This window comes from Lepidochelys olivacea (genome assembly GCF_965140295.1).
Source record: "Lepidochelys olivacea isolate rLepOli2 genome assembly, chromosome: 8".
Taxonomy (NCBI): domain Eukaryota; kingdom Metazoa; phylum Chordata; order Testudines; family Cheloniidae; genus Lepidochelys; species Lepidochelys olivacea.
This window is the reverse complement of record NC_140418.1, coordinates 50,712,137-50,736,220: the sequence shown is the minus strand read 5'-3', so window position 1 is coordinate 50,736,220 and position 24,084 is coordinate 50,712,137. Positions and strand designations below refer to the sequence as shown.

The 24,084-nt window shown below is 48.2% G+C and overlaps 1 protein-coding gene across 1 annotated transcript in view; it reads right to left on the bottom strand.

Moving 5' to 3' along the window:
* The window catches only part of PAPPA2 (pappalysin 2), a gene marked incomplete at its 5' end in the record, with an annotated part of 171,404 nt that overhangs the window by 27,158 nt on the left and 120,162 nt on the right, over window positions 1-24,084 (bottom strand). Inside the window, 4 exons of the mRNA XM_084637992.1 lie at window positions 6,806-6,877; window positions 12,843-12,952; window positions 17,243-17,375; window positions 20,039-20,207. Coding sequence (XP_084494118.1) covers window positions 6,806-6,877; window positions 12,843-12,952; window positions 17,243-17,375; window positions 20,039-20,207 — 484 coding nt within the window. The remainder of the gene's footprint in view (window positions 1-6,805; window positions 6,878-12,842; window positions 12,953-17,242; window positions 17,376-20,038; window positions 20,208-24,084) is intronic.

Sequence of the window (24,084 nt, the reverse complement as noted above, 5' to 3'; positions counted from 1 at the left end):
GGCTCCCTCCCTCCCGCCCCCCCCCCCCCCCCGAGATGCTGCAAGAAGCCAATGCTTCCCAGGTTACTGTATGGTGAGCAGGAATCACAGGCTTGCCACCTAAGGCCTGGGTCTGGAATACGTATAAGACAAACAAGAGAGAGAGAAGGAAGAGGGCATAAAAGCAGGGCCAGGATTAGAGAGAATTTGTGGAATGCAGCCACAGATGGATTGGATTAGGGATTGAAATATTGCTAGGATCTACTACTAACCTCAGAGAAACTACACTCACGTGTGTGTACATGCCTAGGTACAGATCACTCACTCACACACACACAATGCTGCTGTTATTGCACAAACACACTCAATTCCCCCTTCCTCCGTCCCTCCAGTGCCCCTTTGCCAAGTACCTATTGCAGATTCCCGGGAGCAAAGTCCTGATTTTAGAGGTGGATCGATAGCTTCATCTCAACAGCCTGACAGCTGACTTAAAACATGGGCTAAAGTTGATGCCACATCTCCCTGTGCTATGCTGTGAAGGCTGGTGATCATGTGACCATCCAATTACTCCTCACAGGCCGTCACCCAGCGTGAGAACTGCTTTCAGAACAGAGCTGAGGGCATGGAGTGTTAAGGAGTCCCTCAAAACGCAGCATTCAAAGCTCGTGGGATCCAAGGGTAGAGACTTAAAGCTGTTACAAGACTAAGTCAAATAAAGGATGTCCAATTTCCTCCTTTTCCTAGAAAGAGTACAGCAAGAGGTGTCAGCTGAAATGCAGCAACACAGAGCTCCTGCTGGCCACCCGCACAGAGGGAGTGAGTCATAACATGCCAGAACAGATTTGACTACAGAACCACCTTTGTTAAGAGCTAATTTACAACCAGGAACATAGAAATTGCTACATGGGTCAGATCAATGGCCCATCAAATCTGCAAATCTGTCTCCAAGAGTGGCCAGGACCAGACGATTCCAAGTGAGGTGCAAAATCCTCCCGATACAACTGATTGTGCCATCCAATGTCATAAAAGGGAAGAGGCTTCCTAACTCCAGCTGGCGATAATGTGTTTCCTAGAAGCTTCAGGATCAATAGTCCTTATAACTAGGGCCCTACTAAATTTACAGTCCATTTTGGTCAATTTCACGGACATAGGATTTTAAAAATAGTAAATTTTATGATTTCTGCTATTTAAATCCAAAATTCCATGGGGCTGTGATTGTAGGGGACCTGATCCAAAAAGGAGTTGTGGGGGGAGGGTCGCAAGGTTATTGTAGGGGGGGTTGTGGTGCTGCGACCCTTACTTCTGTGCTGCTGTTGGTGGCGGCGCTGCCTTCAGAGCTGGGCAGCTGGAGAGCAGCAGCTGCTGCCTGGGAGCCCAGCTCTGAAGGCAGAGCCGCCACCAGCAGCAGCGCAGAAGTAAGGATGGCACAGTATGGCATTGCCACCTTTACTTCTCTGCTGCTGCCTGCAGAGCTGGGCCCTCAGTCAGCAGCTGCCACTCTCCGACCGCCCAGCTCTGAAGGCAGCAGCGCAGAAGTAAGGGTGGCAATACCATACCGTGCCATCCTTATTTTTGCACTGCTGCTGGCAGGGTGCCACCTTCAGAGCTGGGCACCCAGCCAACAGCCGCCACTGTTTGAGAGTATGTCTCTCTCTGTTTGAGTGTGTCTGCACTGCAATCAGAGGTGTGATTGCAGCATGTGTAGGCAGACCCATGCTACCTTTAATCTAGCTAGTGCAGCTAAAAATAGCAGTGAAGATGCAGCACCATTGACCCTGGTGCGGGCTAGGAATGCAAATATGTATCCAGGATTCTGGGCAGTCTTGTACGATCCATACAGACTTCTGAACCACCACACTTTCACTGTTATTTTTTAACCACACCAGCTAGATTAAAGATAGTGGGACTATGCCTAAACTTTCTGCAATCACACCCCCGCATGCAGCCTGGACATTGCCCTGAGATTGTGAGTATCCCCTTGTTCTTGCGTTATGGGAGAGGGTGAATGGGAGCACCCAGTTGGTTTTCACTATATCAGGTAACGACAAGGCAAAGAACACTTGGTGAATGAAAAGCTCCCAAATAAAGTTATTAGTGATTAGCCCATGACTCCAGTTATCAATAAAACAACAGCTAGAAACATTCCAAACACTTGCTTTGAGAACTGCCTGTAATATGATGCCAGTATGTGTCCTTGTTACAGCCTGTGTCATGAGTATCGGAAGTCTGATGTCCCCTTCAATTATAAGGAGCTACATTCTGCCCTCAGATCTACACACACAACTTCCAGTGTCTTCAAGAGGAGCTATGCGGAGGTATCTGCAGGCCGAATCTACCCAGCATTCCTCAAAGTTGATTTCAGCTCTCAGTTGCAAGTGTGACTCCCATGGATTTCAATAGAAGTTGCACTCATGTAACTAAGAACAGAATTTGCACCTTAACATTCATGCAGTGCTTTATGCTTTCAAAACATTTTATGAACATTAAATTCATTATCTCTACACTCACCTTGTTGGTCAGGGGGAATTATTACCCACATTTTACTGGCTCACTGAGGCACAAAAATGGTATGTTAGTTGCTCATGGCCATACCACAAGTCAATGGCAGACCCAGGACAGGAATTGGGGGAATTTCTGCCTCTCAGTCTTACATATAAACTTCTAGAGCACTGCATCAGATTATCAGAACAATCGGTACATTATTAGTCATACGCTAGGTGGACACAGGGAGAAAAACATAATAGCCAGCTGTTGCATTAACAGAACATTGCATTGAGGACCATCAATAGATCTTATTCCCTATGGTGCTGCACAGGAGAATTGTTAGGTATTTCAGGTGCCATTTGCACCCTTCTTAGGACCGTGTTGGTAACAGGGGTTGGAAGTGGATATCTTTGAACAATTGTGAAGCCATCTGCTGATGGCCCATCGGTCATGTTGCTCTTAGTTCTCATGCAGCTAGCCCTTGCTGTCTGCCTGCAATGGTGACATGGAGACAGGTGCCGTGAGGGCAAGGAATGCAAGCCATAGGTGCGTTCTCATGTCCAAAATAGTGCCCTCACATCTGATATTGGTAGTTCAAAACCAGTGCTCAATTTGTTTTTTCAAACCACCCCAACCCCGCTACATGGAACCAGGACATGTTTGTTTCACTACATTGTTTGGACTGGGTGGTGCTTTGAGAGCCACATGGGGCGACACTTCATGGTAAACAACAGTGAGATGGGCAGTAAAACAGGTGCCTAAACCACTCCCACAATGCAGTGTGAATAAGGGACCATGCAGCCAGAGGAACAGCGACAGAGAGCTAGAGGGAGGCATGCGTGGTAAAGGAGATGCAAATCTAACCAATAGGGGCCACATCTGGATTGCCAGTGGGGCTGCCTGGATAGAAGTGAGGACAGATTTTGAAGCTATGCAGAGACAGGCTGCGTGGGGCCTTGAACAGCAGCTTGCAGCAGCATTCCAGGTCTCTGCAGTGCAGCCTGGATTCATTCCCCGGAGGAAGGAGCACTGTGACTGCCACATTTTCACTCAGTAAGATGAGGCAAAGGGAGCAGACTGTAGGTGGCAGCCAATTCTCAGCCACGAGCAGCAGCACAGGTCAACCGAGCAATCATTGAGGGTGGGGGAAGAAGCAGCCTGCTCATTCTTCCCTCATCAGGAGAAGTCGATGGTCCCTCCTGGGCTACTCCCTGCCCTTGGCCTGGGAGGTGTGGGGCTGAGCCTTAGCTAGCGAAGAGGGTAATGTGGTGGCCTAGGAAACAATGCCAGAAAGTGCCCAAATGCCTCATCCAGTGGCTTCCTTCTGCAGCACGGGGCGTTCTGATCTCTCTTCCCAACTCACACTGGCCTTTGGGTGTTTATCTCCCTGGCACACACTGCATGCCCCCTCCCTTCCCCCTCACTGCCATCTGTTTTTCTACTGATGGCACAGGATGAGCTGTTCTGCTAGCCTTTGAGCCCACTCCACACTAAATTGCATTCCTGATGAGCACTCCGAACACTCTCAATCCCTCTCTCAGTCTTTGCATTACGTGCCTCACCACCCTCTGGATGGGGAATTTGGCAAGAGCCAGAGAGAGTGTGTCAGATGGACAGCAAGATTAATGGATGGAGAAGGAAGACGGGGCAGTCAGACTGCTCCAGTGCCAGATGCATGATGGAGACAAGGTAAATGATTCCAATGTCATCACAAAGTGACTTGATATTTCCAGCTGGAGGCTTGGAAGCTAGGGCTCCCTAGAATTAGTCCGGCTAGGGCTGGGACAGCTTGGAGCCTGCCCTCGGATAACACTTCTGCACCCCACCTGCTAGTGACTCCTGTTGGAAGAGACTGCAACTCTAGTCAGCAAGAGTTCCTGCACTGCCAGTGATTCCCTCACAATCAGAGGCCTGGGGTGGCTGGGTGCTCTCTCGTACCCAGCGCTCCTGCTGCCGGCAGCTGGGACTGCAGTAGCTTGTAGCAGCCCCACAGGCAGCACTCCTGCACCATTCCTTACAAGGCTCTTGCTCAAAACAAGAGGTGAGGTGCAGAGCTAATGACCTAAGACTTGCTAAACTATATCTTTGGCTGGCATGTACCAAGCTGGGCAAGCATGGAACTGCCCCCTTTTGCTATGGTCTCTGCTATGGTCACCCACTATGATCATGCAGCTGAAGAGATTCTTTCTTACACACTGTGTAAAAAGAGTTACCTTTTAGGGAGCACAAAAGAGGGAGTGGGAGTCCCTTCTAACCACCATTGAAAGGATCAGTGTTTGCCTGTATCTCAAATTTGGGTTCAGAGGAAAGCCCAGTCCTATCTGGGCAGCTTTAGAGGACTGCCAGATCTTAGAGTCCAGAAGGAACCAATATGATCATCTAGCCTGACCTCCTGCAGAACACCGGCCAGAGAACCTCACCTGATGATTCCTGCTTCAAGCCCAACAGCTAACAGTTATAGGATATGCTTTAGAAAGACACTAGCTCATGATTTAAAGCCTTCAGGTGATGGAGAATCCACCATGTTCCAACGGTTATTTACCCTGGCTGTTAAACAGCTGCCGTAGCACGTAACATACTTCTACTGTACTTGAAGGATATTAAGTACACTGGTGCTATCTTACTGTCCCACTGGGGACTGGGATTGATGCTGCTCTAAAGCGTCCCCACTGACCCCAGGGAAACTTATAGCAGAATTTTGCCTTTAAGGGATGCCTCCCCTTGCAGAACTAACAACTCGTAGGAACACAGGCACTGCCAGGCTGGATCACATCTGATGTCCATCTCTCCCATTAGCTCCTCTCCAACAGTGGTCCATACCAGATGCTTCAGAGGAAGGTACAACAACGCTGCACTAGACAGGTGTGAGATAATTTGTCCCTCCACCTACCCATTAGATCTCCTACTGACCTTTCCCAGTCAGAGACACTCTTAAGTCCTGAAGCATGAGGCTCAATGGCTCTTCCATACCATTTCCGTTGTCTTTAGTTATGATAATTTAGATAGTCTTGATATCCGTACAGTTACCCAATTCTTTACTGACACTTCCAGTGCTTCACTGGACCCAGGGGAGGAATCACTCCCTTTAATTTAAAGCATTGCTTGTGAAATGTGCCAGATTGGCAGCCCTGGAGACTCAAGTCTCCTACTTATCCATGGAATAGGGCAAAGCCATGAAAGCGGCTCTCACACAGCCCTGCCACAGGCCTCGTTCCTGACCTGGAAGGGGAAAACAGGTATTTTAGAAGTATTCAGGTCTTTACTTCTCTGCTGAAACTGCCAGCAGCAGCAACTGGTTAGGGGCTACCTGGGAGATGGGCTGAAACCAGCAAACTCATTTCACCTAGGACACCAAACAGCCCTGAGTTGGTAACGATATCCACTTGCTACTTACTTGGACTGGCCCGAGAGGGTGACCTGACAGTCTCTCTTGCCTTAAGTTCCTCCTCAAAACTCGCCCGTTGTAATAAATACAGTAAACGGAAACGCTATACAGTCAAGAGAAGCACATGGAGCACATGATAAAATGGTGTAAAGTTGCTCCCAAATGCAAGCTGCCTCCAGTGAGACAACATGTCTTGTGCTCATGGGTCTGTGTCATTCTCGTGCCCAGCAGCACTCCACCAACTGGTAACCAATTAAGCCATTCAGCCCCCTCTCTCTGGAGCTTGCAGCTCACACATGTTAGGCACACATACTCCTCTCATCACTCATTTATTCCACCTTTTTGCATTCATTCATTAGCTCTGCGCTGTGGCCTGTAGAATTAAATTCCTGTCCAGCTTGTCTTATGGATACAGGAGATAAAGGACAGCATAAAAGAGCTGACAGGAGCATTCTCCCAGAACCTGAACTTCAAAGAAGTGTGAATAAATTCATCCCTATACCCCCAAGCTTTGGGAAAGTTCTGATCTGCCTCCAAACTCTGTGGTGTGGACCTCAGCTCTGTTGTTCATTTCACATTTCCTGTTGCTAGCCTGGGTCCAGAGTGCCAGAAATCACATGAGGAAGCCTGTGTTCACAAGATTTCAAGACCAACTTCTAAACTCACATCATCTGGAGAGTTCAGATCAGTCAGCCTGGGTACTTATTCCAGCCTTTTGGGCTTTGCTCACCAGGGGAGACATCTTAGCAGGAGAAGGTGCTTTGAAAATCCAAACTTGTCATTGCCACGTTACTCAACTGGTGCAAAGGCTTTTCCTTTGCTTATGAAGAACATTCACCCTGGCCTCTTTGCTAAGCCAGAAAACCCTGCCGTAGACCATTCAAACTCTTGCCAAGGCAAACTAACCCCACCCTTATGATGGACTGAGTATGAAACCCCAGCCCAAAGGGGCCTTACCTCACATGACTGGATGCAGTGAATGACTGTAGGGTCTGGGTGCCATCGCAACCTACCAGTGCACACAATGTTCTATGGAGAAAAAGGAGAACACAGCTGTCAGGTGACCCAGGAAAGGCAAAGGTGCCCTAGGAGCCTATTAGAATTATTATACCACCACATCTCTCTGCATCGCCAGTGGTCTGCTCAGGTTCTGCAATGGGTTTCTGTGCATCTGCTGCGCAGCCCAAGGATCCCACTCTCTCACCACCCCTCAGATCCTGTGTCACAGCCAAACTCCTGCCAGCTGAGGAGGTCCGGATGGGACCTTCCTTCCACTAGTGCTGTTGAGTTTGAAGAGAGCAGGGACTGAGATTTGGCAGCTTTGAAGAAGATGATTAAAGAATAAAAAGGAATTAAACTCTCTAGAGCGACAGAGAGGTGGTGGAGGCCAGGGACGGGCAGCTCAATGCACTGGCTTGTCACACTCAGGTCAACTCCTCTAGAGGTGTTCAACTGGTTCACCAGTTAGATGGCCACAGATAAGAAGGTCTGGCCTCAGCACTAGTGGATAATTAGCTAAAAATGAGCTCCCAGTATGACTCTGTTGCCAACAGAGCTACTGCAATCCTGGGATGTATAAACAGGGGAATCTCAAGTACTATAGGAATAGAGAGGCAGAAGCTGAGCAATCCCATGGCTGTGAATTGAAATGTCTGGCTGGGTAATCGAGTGGCCCATGGCTTAGCTGAGCTATCAGCCCAGCTGTGTGTGAGGATGTTCCACATAGCTGGGCAGTCCTATTGGCTGGGCTTCCCTCTGCTTGACATAAACATATCTTTGAATAGCAGATGGCAGCCCAAGGGCACGTTAATAATCACTGCACTGAGCAAGCTCTCAGCTCTGTCCCGCAGAGCTTACTCCTGCGGCAATGGCCTTCCAATCACCCCTGCCGTTCTCAGCTCTCCCAGGAGCTCAAAGAACAGCCCCTCTGTTTAACTCATCCCCCCATCCCCAACCTCCATAGCTTTTCTCAGTCTCTCACCCATCACCCAACTTTGTTCTCACTGTGCCCCCTCCTCAATTCCAACCTCTTCAGTCACCAGGGCAGAATCTATCCCTCGGCCATCACTCTCCATTCAGAGTCGCCAAATTCCAGCCAGGACAGCGGCACAGAGCGCTGGCTGAGGGAGCCGAGCCTGTTCAGTTCCTTTTACCTAACAGCCATGCAGAATGCTTCGGCAGCGTACAAACATTAAATAACTGATCCTCCCCACAGCCCTGTCAGATGAAGACAGTATTACCCCTCCCCCCATAGTCTAGATGAGGATATTAGGGCAGAGAGATGGAGTGACCTGCTCAAGGCATGAAGCCAGTCAGTGGCAGAGTCAGAACTGGAACATGACCCTACTATTTTCACCTGTGCCTCTCTAAATAGTCCCATTGTGGGCCCCCACCCTTCCCTTCTCCACTGGAATGGCAGCTCTTGCTGCGTAGGTGCCTGACCAAGGGCCAATGCTGTGAGAGGAAAGCATACTCCAAGGGAAGAAATAAATGTCTATCTATCAGCAGGGAGGGAGGAAGGAGCAGAGGCGAAGGGAGCAAATAAAACGATATGTTTCAGTGACAGGTCCTGGCAAAGGGAAGACATTTTCTTAAAATAACCCCTTCCCCTGCTCTCTTCCACCCCCCATTCACGAGAGGCGATGGTGCTGGCGGAAGGAAAGCCAAAAGCCAGCGTCCCGCAGAGCTGAGTGATATGATCCTTCATACCCGAGGCCTCCTTCCAAGACCTAGCTAACGATCCCACATGCCACAGCCCTCCCCCAGCCGGTGATTTGCAGTGAGTCTGATTCAAACTGACGCACGGGAGTATCCACAGGCATGAAGTTCTGGTAACCGTGAGCCTCCTACGAGCTCCCAGGAGGGGAGAAAGGTGGCTGGAGGAGAACACTGGCTCCCAATAATATTACTTGCTTCTCTTCCACCCCCTCTGACGCGTTTCATTTTTATTTTAAGAAATAATACCCCTGGCGGAGCCGCTTTTGGATGTTATAATCCCAAGTATTTGAGCCTTTCTGCTGGAAAGCGCATGAGGGGAGGGAAGAAGAGAGGGCAGTTGGGGGGATGGCGAAGCTCCACACTTCACCGCCATCAGGCATTGGAAACAATCTGCAATGCGTCCCTGGAGCTGTCAACAGGTGAGAGAGCCCTGAGACGCCTGGTGGAAGTTTAGTCTGAGCTGCTAGTGAGTCTGCCAGACACGAGTGTTGCTTTGGCTTTGTGTGTGGCTTCAGCTCCTGTATCTATGTTGTTTTGTGTATTTGCCAAAGACAGCGGCCCACGGGGGGAGACTTTCCAAAAGCACCTAAGGGATTTAGAAGCACAAGTCCCACTGAAGAAGCAGTGGGATTTGTGCTCCTAAATCTCCTCCTGGATTTCTGCAGCACTTTCCATCCCCCGAGAGTCCAAAGCGGTCGATGGACACTTTCTCATCTGTGTCTTTGTACTGCATATTATATTACATAGAGAAACCGTTACAAGAACATTAAAGTTGCAAGCTCAAGCACTCGCCAGTTAGGAAATGCCTGAATTAAGGTTGCCTGTGCAATCCTGATTTGGCCCCCTTGTGCATATGTTGTATGACAAAGCATTCAATGACATGCCTCATGCAGTGCGCAGGATGGACAGCACTCACTGAAGGAGCAGCTAGCCAATATTTGGTTTTCTCTTCTTTGTTCAAAGGGTGGCCCCCAGGCCTTATTTACTGCATGCTACCCAAACGCTGCTCTGAAGACAGAATTATTAGTTTCCTCATGGGCTTTTCCTCTGGTACTCATCATTGTAGCTCAAGGGGCAGAGGTCTTTGTGGTGGATCTAAAGGTTCCTGCTGATGACCCATGTGGTGTCAATGTGATTCCACTTGATGGGATTTCTGTTTTTCCAGTTTGTACAGCAGGAGATACTGGGATGAGGCACCAACGGGAAGAGAGAGACTAGACTGATAGCAGTAGTAAGTTATTGCCCTCTTTGTGAACCAGCCACTAGACTCTAGAGGGACACACTTTGGCAACGGGTTTCACAGCTATTTGGGGACAGCAGGGGAATGCTGAGACTCTGGATTCTTGGGTTCCAGTCCAGGTTCTAGAGGGGAGTATGCTCTAGTGGGCCTGCTCCCCTCAAGACTGACCCCTTCTGTCAATGTACCCTCTAGCCCAGGGGTGGGCAAACTTTTTGGCCCGAGGGCCACATCTGGGTGGGGAAATTGCACGCAGGGCCATGAATGTAGGGCTGGGGCAGGGGGTGTTGTGTGCAGGAGGGAGTGTGGGAGGGGGTGTGGGGTGCAGGAAAGGGCTCAGGGCAAGGTGTTGGGGCAGAGGAAGGGTGCGGGGTGTATGAGGGGGCTCAGGGAAGGGGGTTGGAGTGCAGGCAGGGTGCGGCAGGGGCTCAGGGCAGGGAGTTGGGGTGCAGGAGGGGTTCGGGGTACGGGCTCCGGCCCAGCGCCGCTTACCTGGAGTGGCTCTGGGGTGGCAGCGGCACGCACCGGGGCCAGGACAAGCTCCCCGCCTGCCTGCCCTGGCCCCGCGCCACTCCCAGAAGCGGCTGGCACCACGTCCCTGAGGCCCCTGGGGTGGCAGAGGGCTTTGCATGCTGCCCTCACCTGTGGGAACCGCCCCCGAAGCTCCCATTGGCTGCGGTTCCCTGTTCCCAGCCAATGGGAGCTGCGGGGGGCAGTGTCTGCAGGCGAGGGCAGCACACAGAGCCCTCTGCCTCCCCTCCCCCAGGGATGTGGTGCCGGCCTCTTCTGGGAGCGGCATGGGAATCCCGTGGGCCAGATCCAAAACCCTGAGGGGCCGGATTTTGCACACCCCTGCTCTAGCCTGTCCCTGTACCAGTCCTATCTCTCCTCCTCCACCCCAGCAGCTCTTCACCCCCGTCAGTCCCAGTCACCCCACCAGCTCCCCACCCAGCCAGTCCCAGGTCCTCATCTGATCTCAGTCTTACCCTGAACCCCTCTGTCTCACACTCTCACACTCCCCTGTACTTCCCTGTTCCAGTTCTTCTGTTGCCCTGGATTTAAAGGGTATGTATACTCCAAAATGTAATCAAGTTAATTACAACCATAGTATGTGCATTCAGCCACCCTAAATTAATAAAATAGACCACCACATAGTTAAGGGTTAATTTAAAAACAGACTTTCAAAAGCAAGGTCATATCTAGCTGGCAGTTTCTGCTAATCAAAATAAAAAACAAACAAATAATGAAAAAACCTTAAGTCTAGATGCCTCTAATATTAAAAAAATTAATACTAAAAGTTAATAAAAATTTTGAAAAATAATAATACAGTAGGGGTCATTATAACCTATGTGTTTTATAAAAGTTAATTATAAAAAATTAGCTAATAAAGTATACTTTGGCGCAGTCCTCAGACGACACCTTGAGGGATGTTTTTCCTGACACCCTTTCTCTCCAGTGGGTGAGCAACTGGCCACTGCGAACCTGCTGTTAATTACTCAGTACCGTCCCAGATGTTAGGTAAATATCTGGAATGTTCTAAACCTATTGCTTATGTTTGTGTGTGCTTAAATCAAATAAACCTCAGTTTTAGATAGAGCACGCTTACTTGCATTACTCCTTGATCAGACAGAATCGTTGAGTTCCTATTGATTTATTCCTTACACTGCCTAAAATAAAATAGCTAAGTTGCCCCTGTTGGGGGTTCTGAAAACCCAGGTAACACCCCCTCCCATGCTCCTTATTCCAGTCTACTCCTTCCAGCACACCACTCCATTCTCAGACCCCAGCTCTTGTCCTCCTGCTGCATTTCAGTCAGGCAGTTTTCACCTCCTCCAGGCTGCCTAGCTGCCAGGCAGAGGGTCATTGAGAGCGTAGGAGAAACAAGTTCTGTTGTCATAGTTCCAGTGCCTGGCCCCACTCTAGCTAGAAGCAGCAAGGAGCAGCAATTGCAGGAAAAGTCCTGCTCAGCCCCTGCATCCCTGGGCTGGAGCATTCCCAGTGCAGACAGAAGCTTTGGAGAATTTAGCTGCCAAAGTTTAACAAGTCTCTACAGAGCATGTGTGAACGGAGTCTTTTCAAGGGCTTATAATTTGGCCAAATGTGGGTGGATTTTCACACAGATGGCACAAGGCCAAGCTCTGACACAAAGGCCATCCCCTGCCAAACATCAAGTGTCTGCTCCGAAGCATGGGGGTGCTAGAGCTCCTCCAGGAATAATTTTTTTTAACTTGGGCAAAAAAATATATTTTTCCCTAATCTGGTTTTTGGAAGTGGCTGAGCCATTTGTGCTGAAACGTTCCAAAACCATTTGACACCCAGCCTGGAAAATGTCACCCTTAATGGTTAAAGGTTGGCAAAGGTATAAACAACTGAAAACAAGGTTTTATAATGGGATGTGTTGTGGGAAGTTAACGATAGGCAGCACTACCAGACCTCCCTTTAATACATTATGGCCATTCCATAACAGATGTCTAAAAGGAAGCACTTAATTCCATATTCAGGCCTGTAAATGGGTGGCTTGATTGTTAGAGGCACTAAGGCCCTGACATCTCCCAGAGAATGGCAGGGTTGGCCTGCAGAAGTCCAGTGTCTTTAAATCCAGCTCCGTGGTTGTGTCCGATTGCCTGGGCGTTTTAAGGTAGAACTGCTCTTTAGGCAGAGATGGCTGCTCGCTCCATGTTCGCAGCTGGTAGCAGGAGGGGCTTCTCCAACTTGCTCACTGTTCTCTGAACACTCCCCTCCCTAGAACGTTTGTGTCTCTCCCAAGCTCCCTCCTTCTCCCAATCTCTCTCTTCCTTCTTCCCACAGGCCTGCCATTCTTTACTCTAACATCATGGGAGGTGCGGGGGTGGGAGGAACCATGCAGGCAATCAGTAAATAAGCTAAGCCTCACCTTCAATCCCCAGAATTTGCTGAAAGCTGCTCTGGGAGCCAGCTACAATGGAATCAAAATGATACCTTCACATCTCAGGAATCATTCTGTCTCAGTGTACCTTAAACAGCGAGACAACGCCCCCCCCCCACACACACACCCTTTACCTGGACTCTGGTAGGTTCCAGACGGTGGTCCATAGTGTCAGCAGTCATGTTTTCGGGGAGCATCACTGCGTCACTGGGAGGGATTATACAGGATGGTATGCACACTGCACCTGAGACAGAAGAGACACAGGACTGGAGACTCACCAATAGGTCATTACATTTATGGGCTACACACTCTGTAGCGCTTTCTTTGGTAATAAGGGACTTATGTTATAGGGGGAAAGGGGTTTCCCCAGTGCTAAGAACTAGGCACTACAGTGTGATAGAGGCAGACCCAGGAGAGACCTTCTATTTGCCAGTTCTGGGGATTAGGCTAGAATTCCCTTCCAAAATCCCAACCAATCATGGGAGAATCTTGGGGTTCACACAGCTATGCTGCCCACCCCAGAACTGAACTGAAAAGTCAGAGGACACAAAGTCAAATGTTCTGCAGAAGGAAGCACCTAGAAAGTGGTGAAGTGACTCTTGTGCACTGGTGACTCTATATTGTCTTGCAAGCTCGGCTGGCAGGACATAGGACAGACCCATAAAAATAGGACTGTCCTGTATATCTAGCAATGATCCTACTGTGGTTCCTACACTATCTTCAACAAGCCAAACCATGGTCCTAATAATGTTACAGGCAAAATGTCCATTGACTTCAGTGGAATTGGGATTTAGCCCTAAGGGAATAAAATATATTGGTTATGCAAATGACTATATAACCTGTAACATTTGGACTTTCTGAAAAACATCCCCACAAATCAGACTTTGCAGTGCAGATCTTTGCTTGAAAATTCTGGAACGAGAGACCTGTCCATAGTTTATGTCTTCCAGCCTCCTGGGTACTGCAGGAAGGACAGCGGAGCACAGCACAGCACTGTGTTCTACACAATCAACGGGGTATTAAATGATGGAATGCAAGCTGGCCACAACTACTGACTTCTTGTCCTATGGCAGTACAATAAGGCCTGGCTCCTAAGAGCTGAAGGCTAAAAGATTGATTATCTTGAGGCTAAAAGGTTAATTAGAATGGAAAAAAATTCTCAGCCTAATATAAATCACTGGCATGGAGGCAGCTACACAGGTAAAAAGGTACAAACACTACTCCTGGGGGAATTCTGCGCCACTGCGCAATGCAGAATTTGCATAGAATTAATGTTATCTACAGAATTTCCTCCCCCCCCAACAGAATTGGCTCTGCAGAGGGGCTGGCCGCCACTAGGGACCTGACTCCCCAGAGCCCAACTCCCCAGCTTGCAAATAGAAGACACTGCCAGGGGGAGGAGGATGGAGCTGGAGAACCCCCGGCAGCTGCAGTTCCCTGCACACCCTGAAGGAAGAAGGCAGTGTGCAGGAAACTCCATACAAACCCAGGACCCAGCATCAGGCTGTTTCTTCCTCTGGATCCCGGGGCTCTGGAGGAGTAAAGGGTGCGGGTGTCTGGGAAAAGGGGGTGCCCCATGGCTGGGCTCTGGGGAGGAGGAGTGTGGGTGTCTGGCCTCCCCAGCTGGGCTCTGGTGGGGAGGGAACAGAGAAACAGAAACTGGGTTCTCATAGGGGTTTCTTTAACTCTCTGTTCCTGGGGGGAAATTTTTGGTTTTTTTGTGTCTGTATTGTTACGGACATTGTTTCCGACAGGTATAATTGAAACTGGCATGGATTATATAGTGTTATTTTGACAAATAAAATATACAGAATTTTGCAGAATTTTAAAATGTTGTGTACAGAATTTTAAAAAGATTTTGGCACAGAATTCCTCCAGGAGGAAGACAGAAGATGAACTATCCTTTGAAGGCACTGAACTGTACATGGGACAATGCCACAGGGATCTTTACTGTGATGCTTTAGGGTTAATGAAGCAGTTTTCATTGTACGAATGTTATGACCAATGTGAATTTACATAATGCCACGGATAGAGGCGATTTACTCTTCCATATACCGGGGCATTCCAAACCAGGGGAGCTTTGGGATGGCTCAGCTTGTCTGGTCTGAGTGTTGTTTCTGAAGGCAGTATTTGTTTATTGCGGGGGAGGAGGATAGTAGTGTTATTAAGTTTATTTTGCTGCGATTGCTTTGGGTCTCATTTGTATTGTTGTTATATCAACTAAAACCAACTATTATTATTGTGACAATAATGCCTAAAGGCCCCAGCTGAGGTCGGGGCCCCATCATACTGAGCATTGTACAAACACATCATAAGAGGCCATCCTTGGGCCAGAGAGCTTACAATCTAAACATACAAGAAAGAGGAAGGGTGGGAGGAGAAACTGAGGCACAGAAAGGTGCAGTCATTTGCGTAAGGTCGCACAGCGAGTCAGCGGCAGAGATGGGACTAGAACCCAGGTATTCTGAGCATCAGTCCAATGTGTTTTCCACTAGATGGCACCGCCTCTCTATCATGTTTTGATAAGTTCAGGCAATATCTTGGTGTGTTTGCACTGTTGGGGCTAGATCCACAGACTTAGGCTCAGCCTTGCAGTGCCTGCCGTTTAGGCCACCTGCCACCCGGCGGAATTCACTGCCCTGAGTTAGGTGCCCAGGCTCCCTATGCAATGCACGGGGAGAGTTTGGCACCTAAGACACGGGTCTTCAAAAGCCAAGCTGAGCAGGAGCCATGTAAGACAGCTATTAGGACATGGTGAGGCGAGGGGTGCGGCCTAAGAATCGCTGTGCAGAGGGAGTTAGGGGATTAGCTCTTGGCTGGAGGCAGGCACCTGTCTCCACTTCTGATTCAGAGCTGTGAACCTACTCCTGCAGGTAGGCACCTAAGCCAGGCCAGCCCAGTCTCACAAAAACACACCGGTGGTGGCAATTGCCTTATGTGCTACAGTGCAGTGGTTGGAGCACTCACCCAGGCTGTGGGAGAGCTGGGATCAAATCCCCGCCCTCTGCCGGATGTGGAGCAGGGACTTGGACCCAGGTCTGCACTTTCCATGTGAATGCTCTACCACGGGGCTACAGCATATTCTGGCGTGGCCCTCCCTCTCTTCTGCGGGAGCTGTTCCACGTGGTAGGGAATACTTTCAGCAGTCATCGGGTCAGAGAGAGTGAGACCAACTCGGCAGCACAGCAGCTCAGGCAGGCCCCGTAGAGCCCGAGTTCCAATCCCTGCTCCAATAACTATTTAAAACACTTCACACAAAGCGGTACAGCTTCAACCAAAGAGACTTACCCCAGCGTACCCTACACCCCAGTGGGTAGGGCACTCGCCTGGGAGGTTCCAGGCAGATTGAGGATTTGAACACAGACTGCAGGGTCACAACTGCTGCCATGTTTTGTGGGGGGCTTGATTTGGCAGGTATGCTGAGAGGCTGCCTGTGAGCACATCAACAGGATTGGCCCCACAGGTGAAGCAGAGGGGGGAATGCCTACTTTGAAAATCCCACCGGGGCCCACCAGCTCAGCTGCATCACAATATAGATGACTGTGTGCATACTCACTGGCAGAAATGTAGGCACCTAGGGCACTTCCCTGGTGGAAACTTAGGTGTCTAAAGGATTAGGTGGCAGCTGAGCAGGGTTTAGGAGGATTTAACTTTTGAATGTAGGAGCCTGCAGTGGCAGTTTGATGCCTAAATTTCTTTGTGGATCTAGCCCTTGATCTTTTTATTTCTTAAAATTTAATAAAGAACTTAAAAAAATCAAATTACAGCTGTGCAAAATGTTCCGAATGGAGCCTGCAGCCATGGGAAAATGCCTGGGTTTCATCACCCGCCCCAAACTCATACCAGGCTTGTCAGAAGTTTTGCAAAACTTAATTGGCCTTTTTCACCAGCCTGGGCCCAGTTTTGATCAAACTTGGGTGATTTACGGTTTTGCACTGAAAACTATGTGGGTTTTGCATTAACACTCCATTTAGACACAAAGCCAAGTCCGATGTGGCAGCTATGATTGAGTGTTGCTTTAAAGTGGGAAGGATATAAACCCAAGTGGATTTAGACCAAAGAAACAGTTTGCATGGACCCGTGAAGAGTAAAATTGCCCAGTTTCACATGCCAGGTAACTCAGGTCATCCCTCTAGGAATTACCATCACCACCACAACCACCCACAGTAAAAACAACTGCAAAGGGTGTAAGAATACGGCAAATGGCTGTGGTTTGCCTCGCTGACATATTCCTTCGCCTCATGAAACTACACATCCTTAACCCAAAGCCAGCATTAGGATTAAAGCTCTACTGCTAACATGGCCCGATGTTATCTACATCCATAAACTGCCCAACTGGCTTAATGTGCAGACAGAAGACTAAAAACAAAATGGAACTTTGTCAGAAATTTAAATGTTACTGGAGCAGCAAAGGAGTCAGTGTGACCTTTCACTTAGTCCTCTGAGACCACAGTAGACCCAGTTGACTCAACAAACAGCCTGTTCCAAGAGAAGCGGGTTTGGATCAGAAATCAACATCCTTTTTTGCCCTCACCAATGCCATAGCCTTCTTCACACTTGTACTCCACTAAATTCAGCTCTGGAGGTGGAGGACAATTGCCTTGCAGGTTCTCACACAATTTAAACTCCTCTGTCCATAAGCCCTCTTTAGTACAAAGGATAGGAACCTAGAAAAGCAAAGAGAGGAATCCACATTACTGCACTGTACAGCCAGTACAAGAGGCTCTGCAATGGCTTTTGTGTCTATTCCCCTTGTCCTAGCCACACGTAGTTATACCTGAAAGAATAACCGGCCTCCCACTGGAGCCCATTTAAATCATGTTATCCTTTTCCCCACTAACATCAATTTCACAAAATGAAGTTTAGGAGGAGCCTTCTCTCACTGAAATCAAAGGCAAAATTCTCCATCGACTACAGTGAGAGCAGGATGCAGCCTTTTATAAGTTATGCCAAAATGGGGGAATCCAATCTATGATGGCCAGTACCAAATGCTTATGAAGCAAACTGTTCCACATTGCAATTTGATCCCATCACAGGAAATTCACCACATGTATTTCGATGAGACACTTGCAATAGTCCTTCTGCAAATTGCCCCAGCAGCAATTAACCTTTCATTTAAAAACAAGCAGAATTGTTGACAGTACAAATTATTTTCTTCCATGAGTATTACAAGAGTGCGTGACAGTTGCTGCTGGGCTGGCCCTTTTGGGAGAGTGAGCTTAGCTCCACTTGGGACCCATTAGCTGCCTCCCAGGGGCTGGGTTTTATTGGTCCTCACAGTAACGCAGCCAGAGGTTATGGGCCTATTGCAGGGGTGGGTGGGTGAGATTGTGTGACCTGTGATGTGCAGGAGGTCAGTCTAGAGGATCACGATGGTCCCTTTGGTTCCCAAAGTCTACAAGAGCCCAGGAAAACCATTACATCACAAAGGCATTGACAACAGACCTGAGATTTCCTACAACTGGATGAGAGAGAAAGGAATCCCAGGCCAGGTGCTTACAATCTAACCCAAATATACCAAAATAAACAGATCTGCAGAGCAGCTGCCAATGCTACATCTGCATTCTGCTGTCACAAAGTTGGCTGGCCCTCCAAGGGGAGCTGGCCTCAGTGCCACCTGAGCCGAGTAATTCATCTCCCAGGGATGGCTTTGAGGCCAGGGATCAGGTGATAGCAGGTTACCTGGCCCACAGATCAAGGGTCAGTAAGCAGCTCAGTACTTCTGTTCCTTCATGAGCATTTGAGCGAGTAAATTTTCATTTGCAAGAACATGGGCAGAGAGCATTGCAAATACCAGTGCAAAGAAACATTCATAGGGCTCTGCCATGGAAATGCACTCACACCCATTTTGAAAGGCTCTCCATTAGTTGGATGCCAGATTCAAACAAACAATTCTGAATGTCCACAGACAACGTTGGCTCCTCTTGTTTATTGAGGGCTTGTCTACACAGCGAGTTAGCACATGGCAAGCTAGAGTGTGGATCTACAGTGCACTAGCTTGCCGCACACTGACTCGCCGTGTGGACCCTGCTACAGTGCACAAAAAGTTCTATACAGTGCTCTGAAGTGTAGACCAACGTCTAGGTCACCCAATTAAGGGACACACCAGTGCCACGTGAGTTAGGGAGACAGTCTTTGGGCACCAACAACAGCTAGGAAATGCTCACCATGACCAGCGTGCATATAAATATAGGAGAAAAATTCTTTGCAAAATTATTTGTTGAACAACTGTAAATGACAAACTAACCTTTAAAATAAATTACAATGGCTTTGCAGATATTTGTGAACAGAAGACAGGCCTACATTTGTTAAATACCTGTTGGGTTGAATTATTTTATCCTGAATCATTCAAGCAGCTTGCAGGTCTTGTTGCGCTGGGTAATGCATGGGGCTCAGTTTGGAACAGAACAAAATTAGGACACAGACTGGTCTCCCACTCTCCTACATCAGGAGCCAAGGTGCCCATTTTAGCATTCTTAACTCTCATCTGGCCCCTATGGTTTGTGTGCATGCGTGTTGCACACAACAACAGAATAAAGCAGCGTAGCAAGACGACTGAGGTGTGGACCCTATAGCTATTGTGCTAAACAGCTCAATAAGTCATGAAATATTGCTCACTTTCAGCTTTGCTGTTGGTTTGTATATTAGTTCATGTCCCCCTTTTACAGGAGATGGATTGGGTCAGTTGCAGAGCATTGTGATAGATGCTGGTTTCTGATGCAGGCACCAGCATCTGTCCCAGGTAGGCCAGGAAATCTAGGCCAGTTTCTGCTCTAAATCCTAGGAGTTGCCTTGATGTCCATTCAGGCCAAACACAGAAATCCAAACTTCATTTCAGCAAAGCCCTTAAGCATGTGCTTAATTTTAAGCACATGCTTAAGTCCCCTTCAAACTTCAGTACTTTGCTGAATCAGGGCCTGTTTCCAGTTCTCCTTTACTTTGGCCCCAGTTGTTCACTAAACACACATACTTAACTTTAACACATGAGAGTTGCACACGGCTAAGTGTTCACATGATTAAGGCCCTCGTTTCTACTGAACTGACAGAGAGAAAAATTCCTCTATCCACCTGCAAGACTCCAGTGTAAATGTCTCTGGCAGGCTCCCAAGGAAATCCCATCCTAGATGCTGATTGCAGCAAGTACACCATGGATTTGCAGTTCAGCAAATAAATTCAGAACCAGGGCATGGAATATCCTTTGCAATGCATGTCATTAGCTAGCCACGCTGCTTTCAGGCCAGCTCAAAGCCATACCCAAACAAGGTCGCCAGGGTGTCCTCCAGCAGGCTTGCTGTGCTCTTGCATTCCCCCTTAAAGAAGTCATTCTTACCCTTTTGCTCTGCGGGTTGCAGCGGAGCACACATTGGGTGTCCAGCTCAAAGCCATGGGTACAGTTGTACATCCCCTCAAAGACAGGAGGGGGCGGCTCGCACAGCACTGGGACGCAGCTGCCTTCCTCCCAGACTCCACTTTCCAGGCAGTGGATCTTCAATAACTTTCTGGAGAACACACGCACAAGACAGTTACTGTACCACACACCCAAAGGGCAATCCCAAAGCTGCAAATGCTCACCTACGAAAGAGGGCGCTGTTAGTTCTGTGGCTTCAGCTTACGCCTTTTCCCCTAGACTAAAGGAAGTTCACATTAAGCTCCTGGCTGGAACTATGTTCAAGCCCACAACATCCGCTGATCAACTGCGGTGGGAGCCAGGAGAAGGGAAAGGGAGGGGAGTGGAGAAGAGAGCAACAATACCCCCTGCAAGCAAATCTGAGTGGATGTTTGGCAGCTTGTGTTATTAGGATTGCCAATAATAATCAATATTGAACAACATATAGTTCTGCAAATAGAGCTGCCTTCTCTGAGCATAATATCAGAGAAACGACATTAAGGCCTCCATTCAGCAAAGCACTGAAACCTCTGCTTGAGGCCCAGGGTTTAAGCATGTGCTGAAAATTAAGCACATGCTTAGGTGATTTGCTGGATCAGGCTCTGACCCATTTAGGCCCCACTTCCACAACACACTTAATCACATGCTTAAATCCATCCCTGTTCAGCAAAACTCTTACCTTTCAGCATGTGCTGAACTCTCCTTGATTTCAGCATGAGTTTGCTGTGTTGCTTAATCAGGGCCTTAATTATCCAGGCCTTTCCCTATGTAGCACTGCTTCCTACAGCACATTTCCTAGTGCTTTGCCCAGTACAGGTTTAAATGTCCAAAGTCGTGGTGCTTCCTTTACTTAAATTGGGAGATTACCTCAGTCTAACAGATCTCACTATCAGGAAACTTTTCCCTCTCTAGCTGAAATTTTCCATTCCTCAATTTCATCCCCTGGCCCCCTCCCAGCTCTTTCCCCTTGTGCCACCCTAACAATTCTTCTCCATCCATGCTGCTCAAACCCTTCTGATACGTGTACTCCATCTCTGTGCCCTATCCCGTAGCCAAGCGATATATACTTGGCTCATTCAAATGTACCTCATCAGTAAATCCCTCTGGCCTCTTTATCATTTTTGTGGCTCTCCTCTGTACTCCGTCCAATTTGTAAATATCTTTCTGGTATAGGAATTGCCATACCAGAACTGACCCATATCTGCTTGTATTGCTAAAACAATATAACATTTAAATCCTTGCCAAAAAAATAATGAAAAAGAAAAATGTACAAAACAACAGTCCATTTACTCAAGTATTCTATTGCTGGCAACCATCTACATACCACATACTTCAGAGGAAGGCATAAAAACCCCACGATGCACTGGGACAACTGAGCAGTACGGGTGAGAAAAGTCTTTGTGACTCCAGCCACGAATGAGTTTACACCCCTTGATGCATTAGGACTGGTAGCTCTGGTGAGTTTTACCCTAACTAATATAATTGCAGACAGGATCCTTATTAAATTCAATGTTTACTTATCCTTGGCTGACCCTGCTCTAGAATCTTTTGACCGCTTGTAAGTCTCCCAGATTTTTTACTCCTTTGCTGTTGGACTTTTCTATAAGTTTAATGATGATTTTCATTGTCCAGGACCGATCCCTCACTTTTTTCTTCTCCGCCCCTCACCTCCAGCAGACACAGTCCTAGGAGGCAGCAGCTAAAAGTTTCTAGGACACAACAGATAGCCAGCCAGCCAGTTTTAATTTCCTTGCACATCTCTGAGTGTGATTATCGGATCTGAAAAGCAGGGGAGCCATTGTGTGCTGCAGAAATAGGGGCAGGAGACAAAAGGTTGAATCAGCACCTTACAATCCAGCTCAAATAAGGAGCAGCGCATAGCTGCTTTCCATCAGTTGTGGGGCAGGGACTGAATTGTGTCTCTGAGGCCTTGTCTACACTAGGAAGTTTTACTGGCAAAACTCTTGCCACTGACATACCTATTTCAGCAGGGTGCATTCCTATTTGGCTGCCCTCACCAGCGCAGTGTGTCCTCATGGCAACAAGTTGCACTGGCAAAAGGTGATGCTAGGTTTTATATCAGCAAAAGAGCTAGAGGAGAGTCAGTATGGCCATTCTGCATGCCTCTTGCATAATGCTTCATGTAGCATGACCTTACAGCTACAACTTAGCCCTGTGTTTCTACTATAGCATTTCAGCAGGTGACAGTGTCTCGTGAGGGAGCTAAAAGTGGGTTAGACTATAAATAAATCCTATGAGATAAGGCTATGAGGAGGCTTCGTAAACCGGGCCTCAATCATTCAGCAATGTCCTTTAAACAAGAAGCATCCCTTTGGGCTTGGACAGTGACGTGCAAACACTCACTAGACAAACACCTGGGAATAACTGATTCAGCCACTATATGTCACTGTTGCTCTTCAAAAATGCATCCAAGGGCCTTTCAGCAGAAGCAAGGTAACTCCACAAGGAGACAGCCGGCGTTCTTGTCAATATGGTGAGTTACTGCTCAGCAACCTAAGGTGTGACTCTGCAGTGCTGCAGAGTCACACTCTGGCTTACGGTGCAGTAATTCACCACGTAGACAAGCCCTTAGTATCAAAAGGGCTGGGAGCCTGCGACATGCCTAAGGAATGTGGGATTTGCACAGGTGCCCTGTGTGGTGAGTGAGATCCTTACTCGTCACTCGCCTTTTCGCTTTGATGTGGTGCTGGAATTAACACACTGGGGCTTCCAGCTGCCTGCCAGTCTGCCCAAGCCATACACGGCAAACTCACCCTTTGTCAGATGAAACCGGGAGAGGGAATGGAGCTGGTTGCAAACACCGCAGCTCTCTGCCCGCTGGATATGAACTCCATCCACCACAGATTACTAAAGCAGGGGCTTATCAGGAGCATGCCGACTTTCCTCATAAGCAGTGGAATATTCCAGAGATAGGAAAGAGTTTGGCACCGGATGCACCACACCCCACCACACCCGCTGTCCAATGTGAAAAAGGCACATCCTATGAATCCTAAACAATAACTATATTTTCAGGGACCTGTCCAAGGCAAATTTCTCATTTCAGGCTACTTCCCAATAGGGTTGACCTTCCCTGACAGATAGGAGGTGGCAGCTACACCAGTGCTGACGCTGCTGACCCACAAATGCTAAGCAGCCTCTTTCCAGAGAGGTGCTGAGAGGGTGGGGGAAAGACTTAAAACCTGTAGCCCTAAACTTTGCTGTGCAAGAAAAACACCTTGACTCCTTCTGATCTCAGAGAGTGACATTTACTTAGGATTAGCGGGGAAACTAAAAGCCCAAGGAAAATAAAATCAAAAATCAAGTGTTTCAAGCAGATGTTTAATGGGCAGAAGGTGAAGGCCGCAGGGAAGATTTATGAGGCCTGCAGGAGCTGCATTTGATGTGAAAGGCATGAATGTCGGTCTCTAAAGCTCCACGAACCATGCAGCGGGGAGCTTGGCTAGCGCTCAGATGTGTATTAGAGTGGCCAGGACTTGGAGCAGAGGATCCACTGCACCGAGGCCAAGAGGGACTGCTGTAAATCAGCTAAAAGCTCACATTATCTGCCAATGGCAGGAGATTTGAGGATTCCAAGTCTAGAAGGAGAGGGGGGGTTGCTTATTGGTAAACTAAAAGACAGAAAAGCTGGGTCACTGGATTTCTGCCTCTTTCCCCTTGTAATGGTAGAGGGACCAAAAAAACCCCCACAACCACCCAGCCCCAAGCTAATGGGGTGTAAATCTTTATTGGTGCTATTAGAGATGTAAATACATGGGAGTCTGTCAGCCTATATTTTCTTTCCCCTGCTTTATGGCAGGACATTTGTATTTTATCTGGGATGGTGAATCTATGGCTTAAGAGCTAAAGCCCATGCTCATACCCAGCTAATGTAAGATGGCCCTGTGCCCTGGTGTACTCGGATGGCTCTTGGACTAGTCTGTCCTTGTTTGCCCAATGTGGCCTTTCTGAAGTGCTTCCAGCCTCTATCC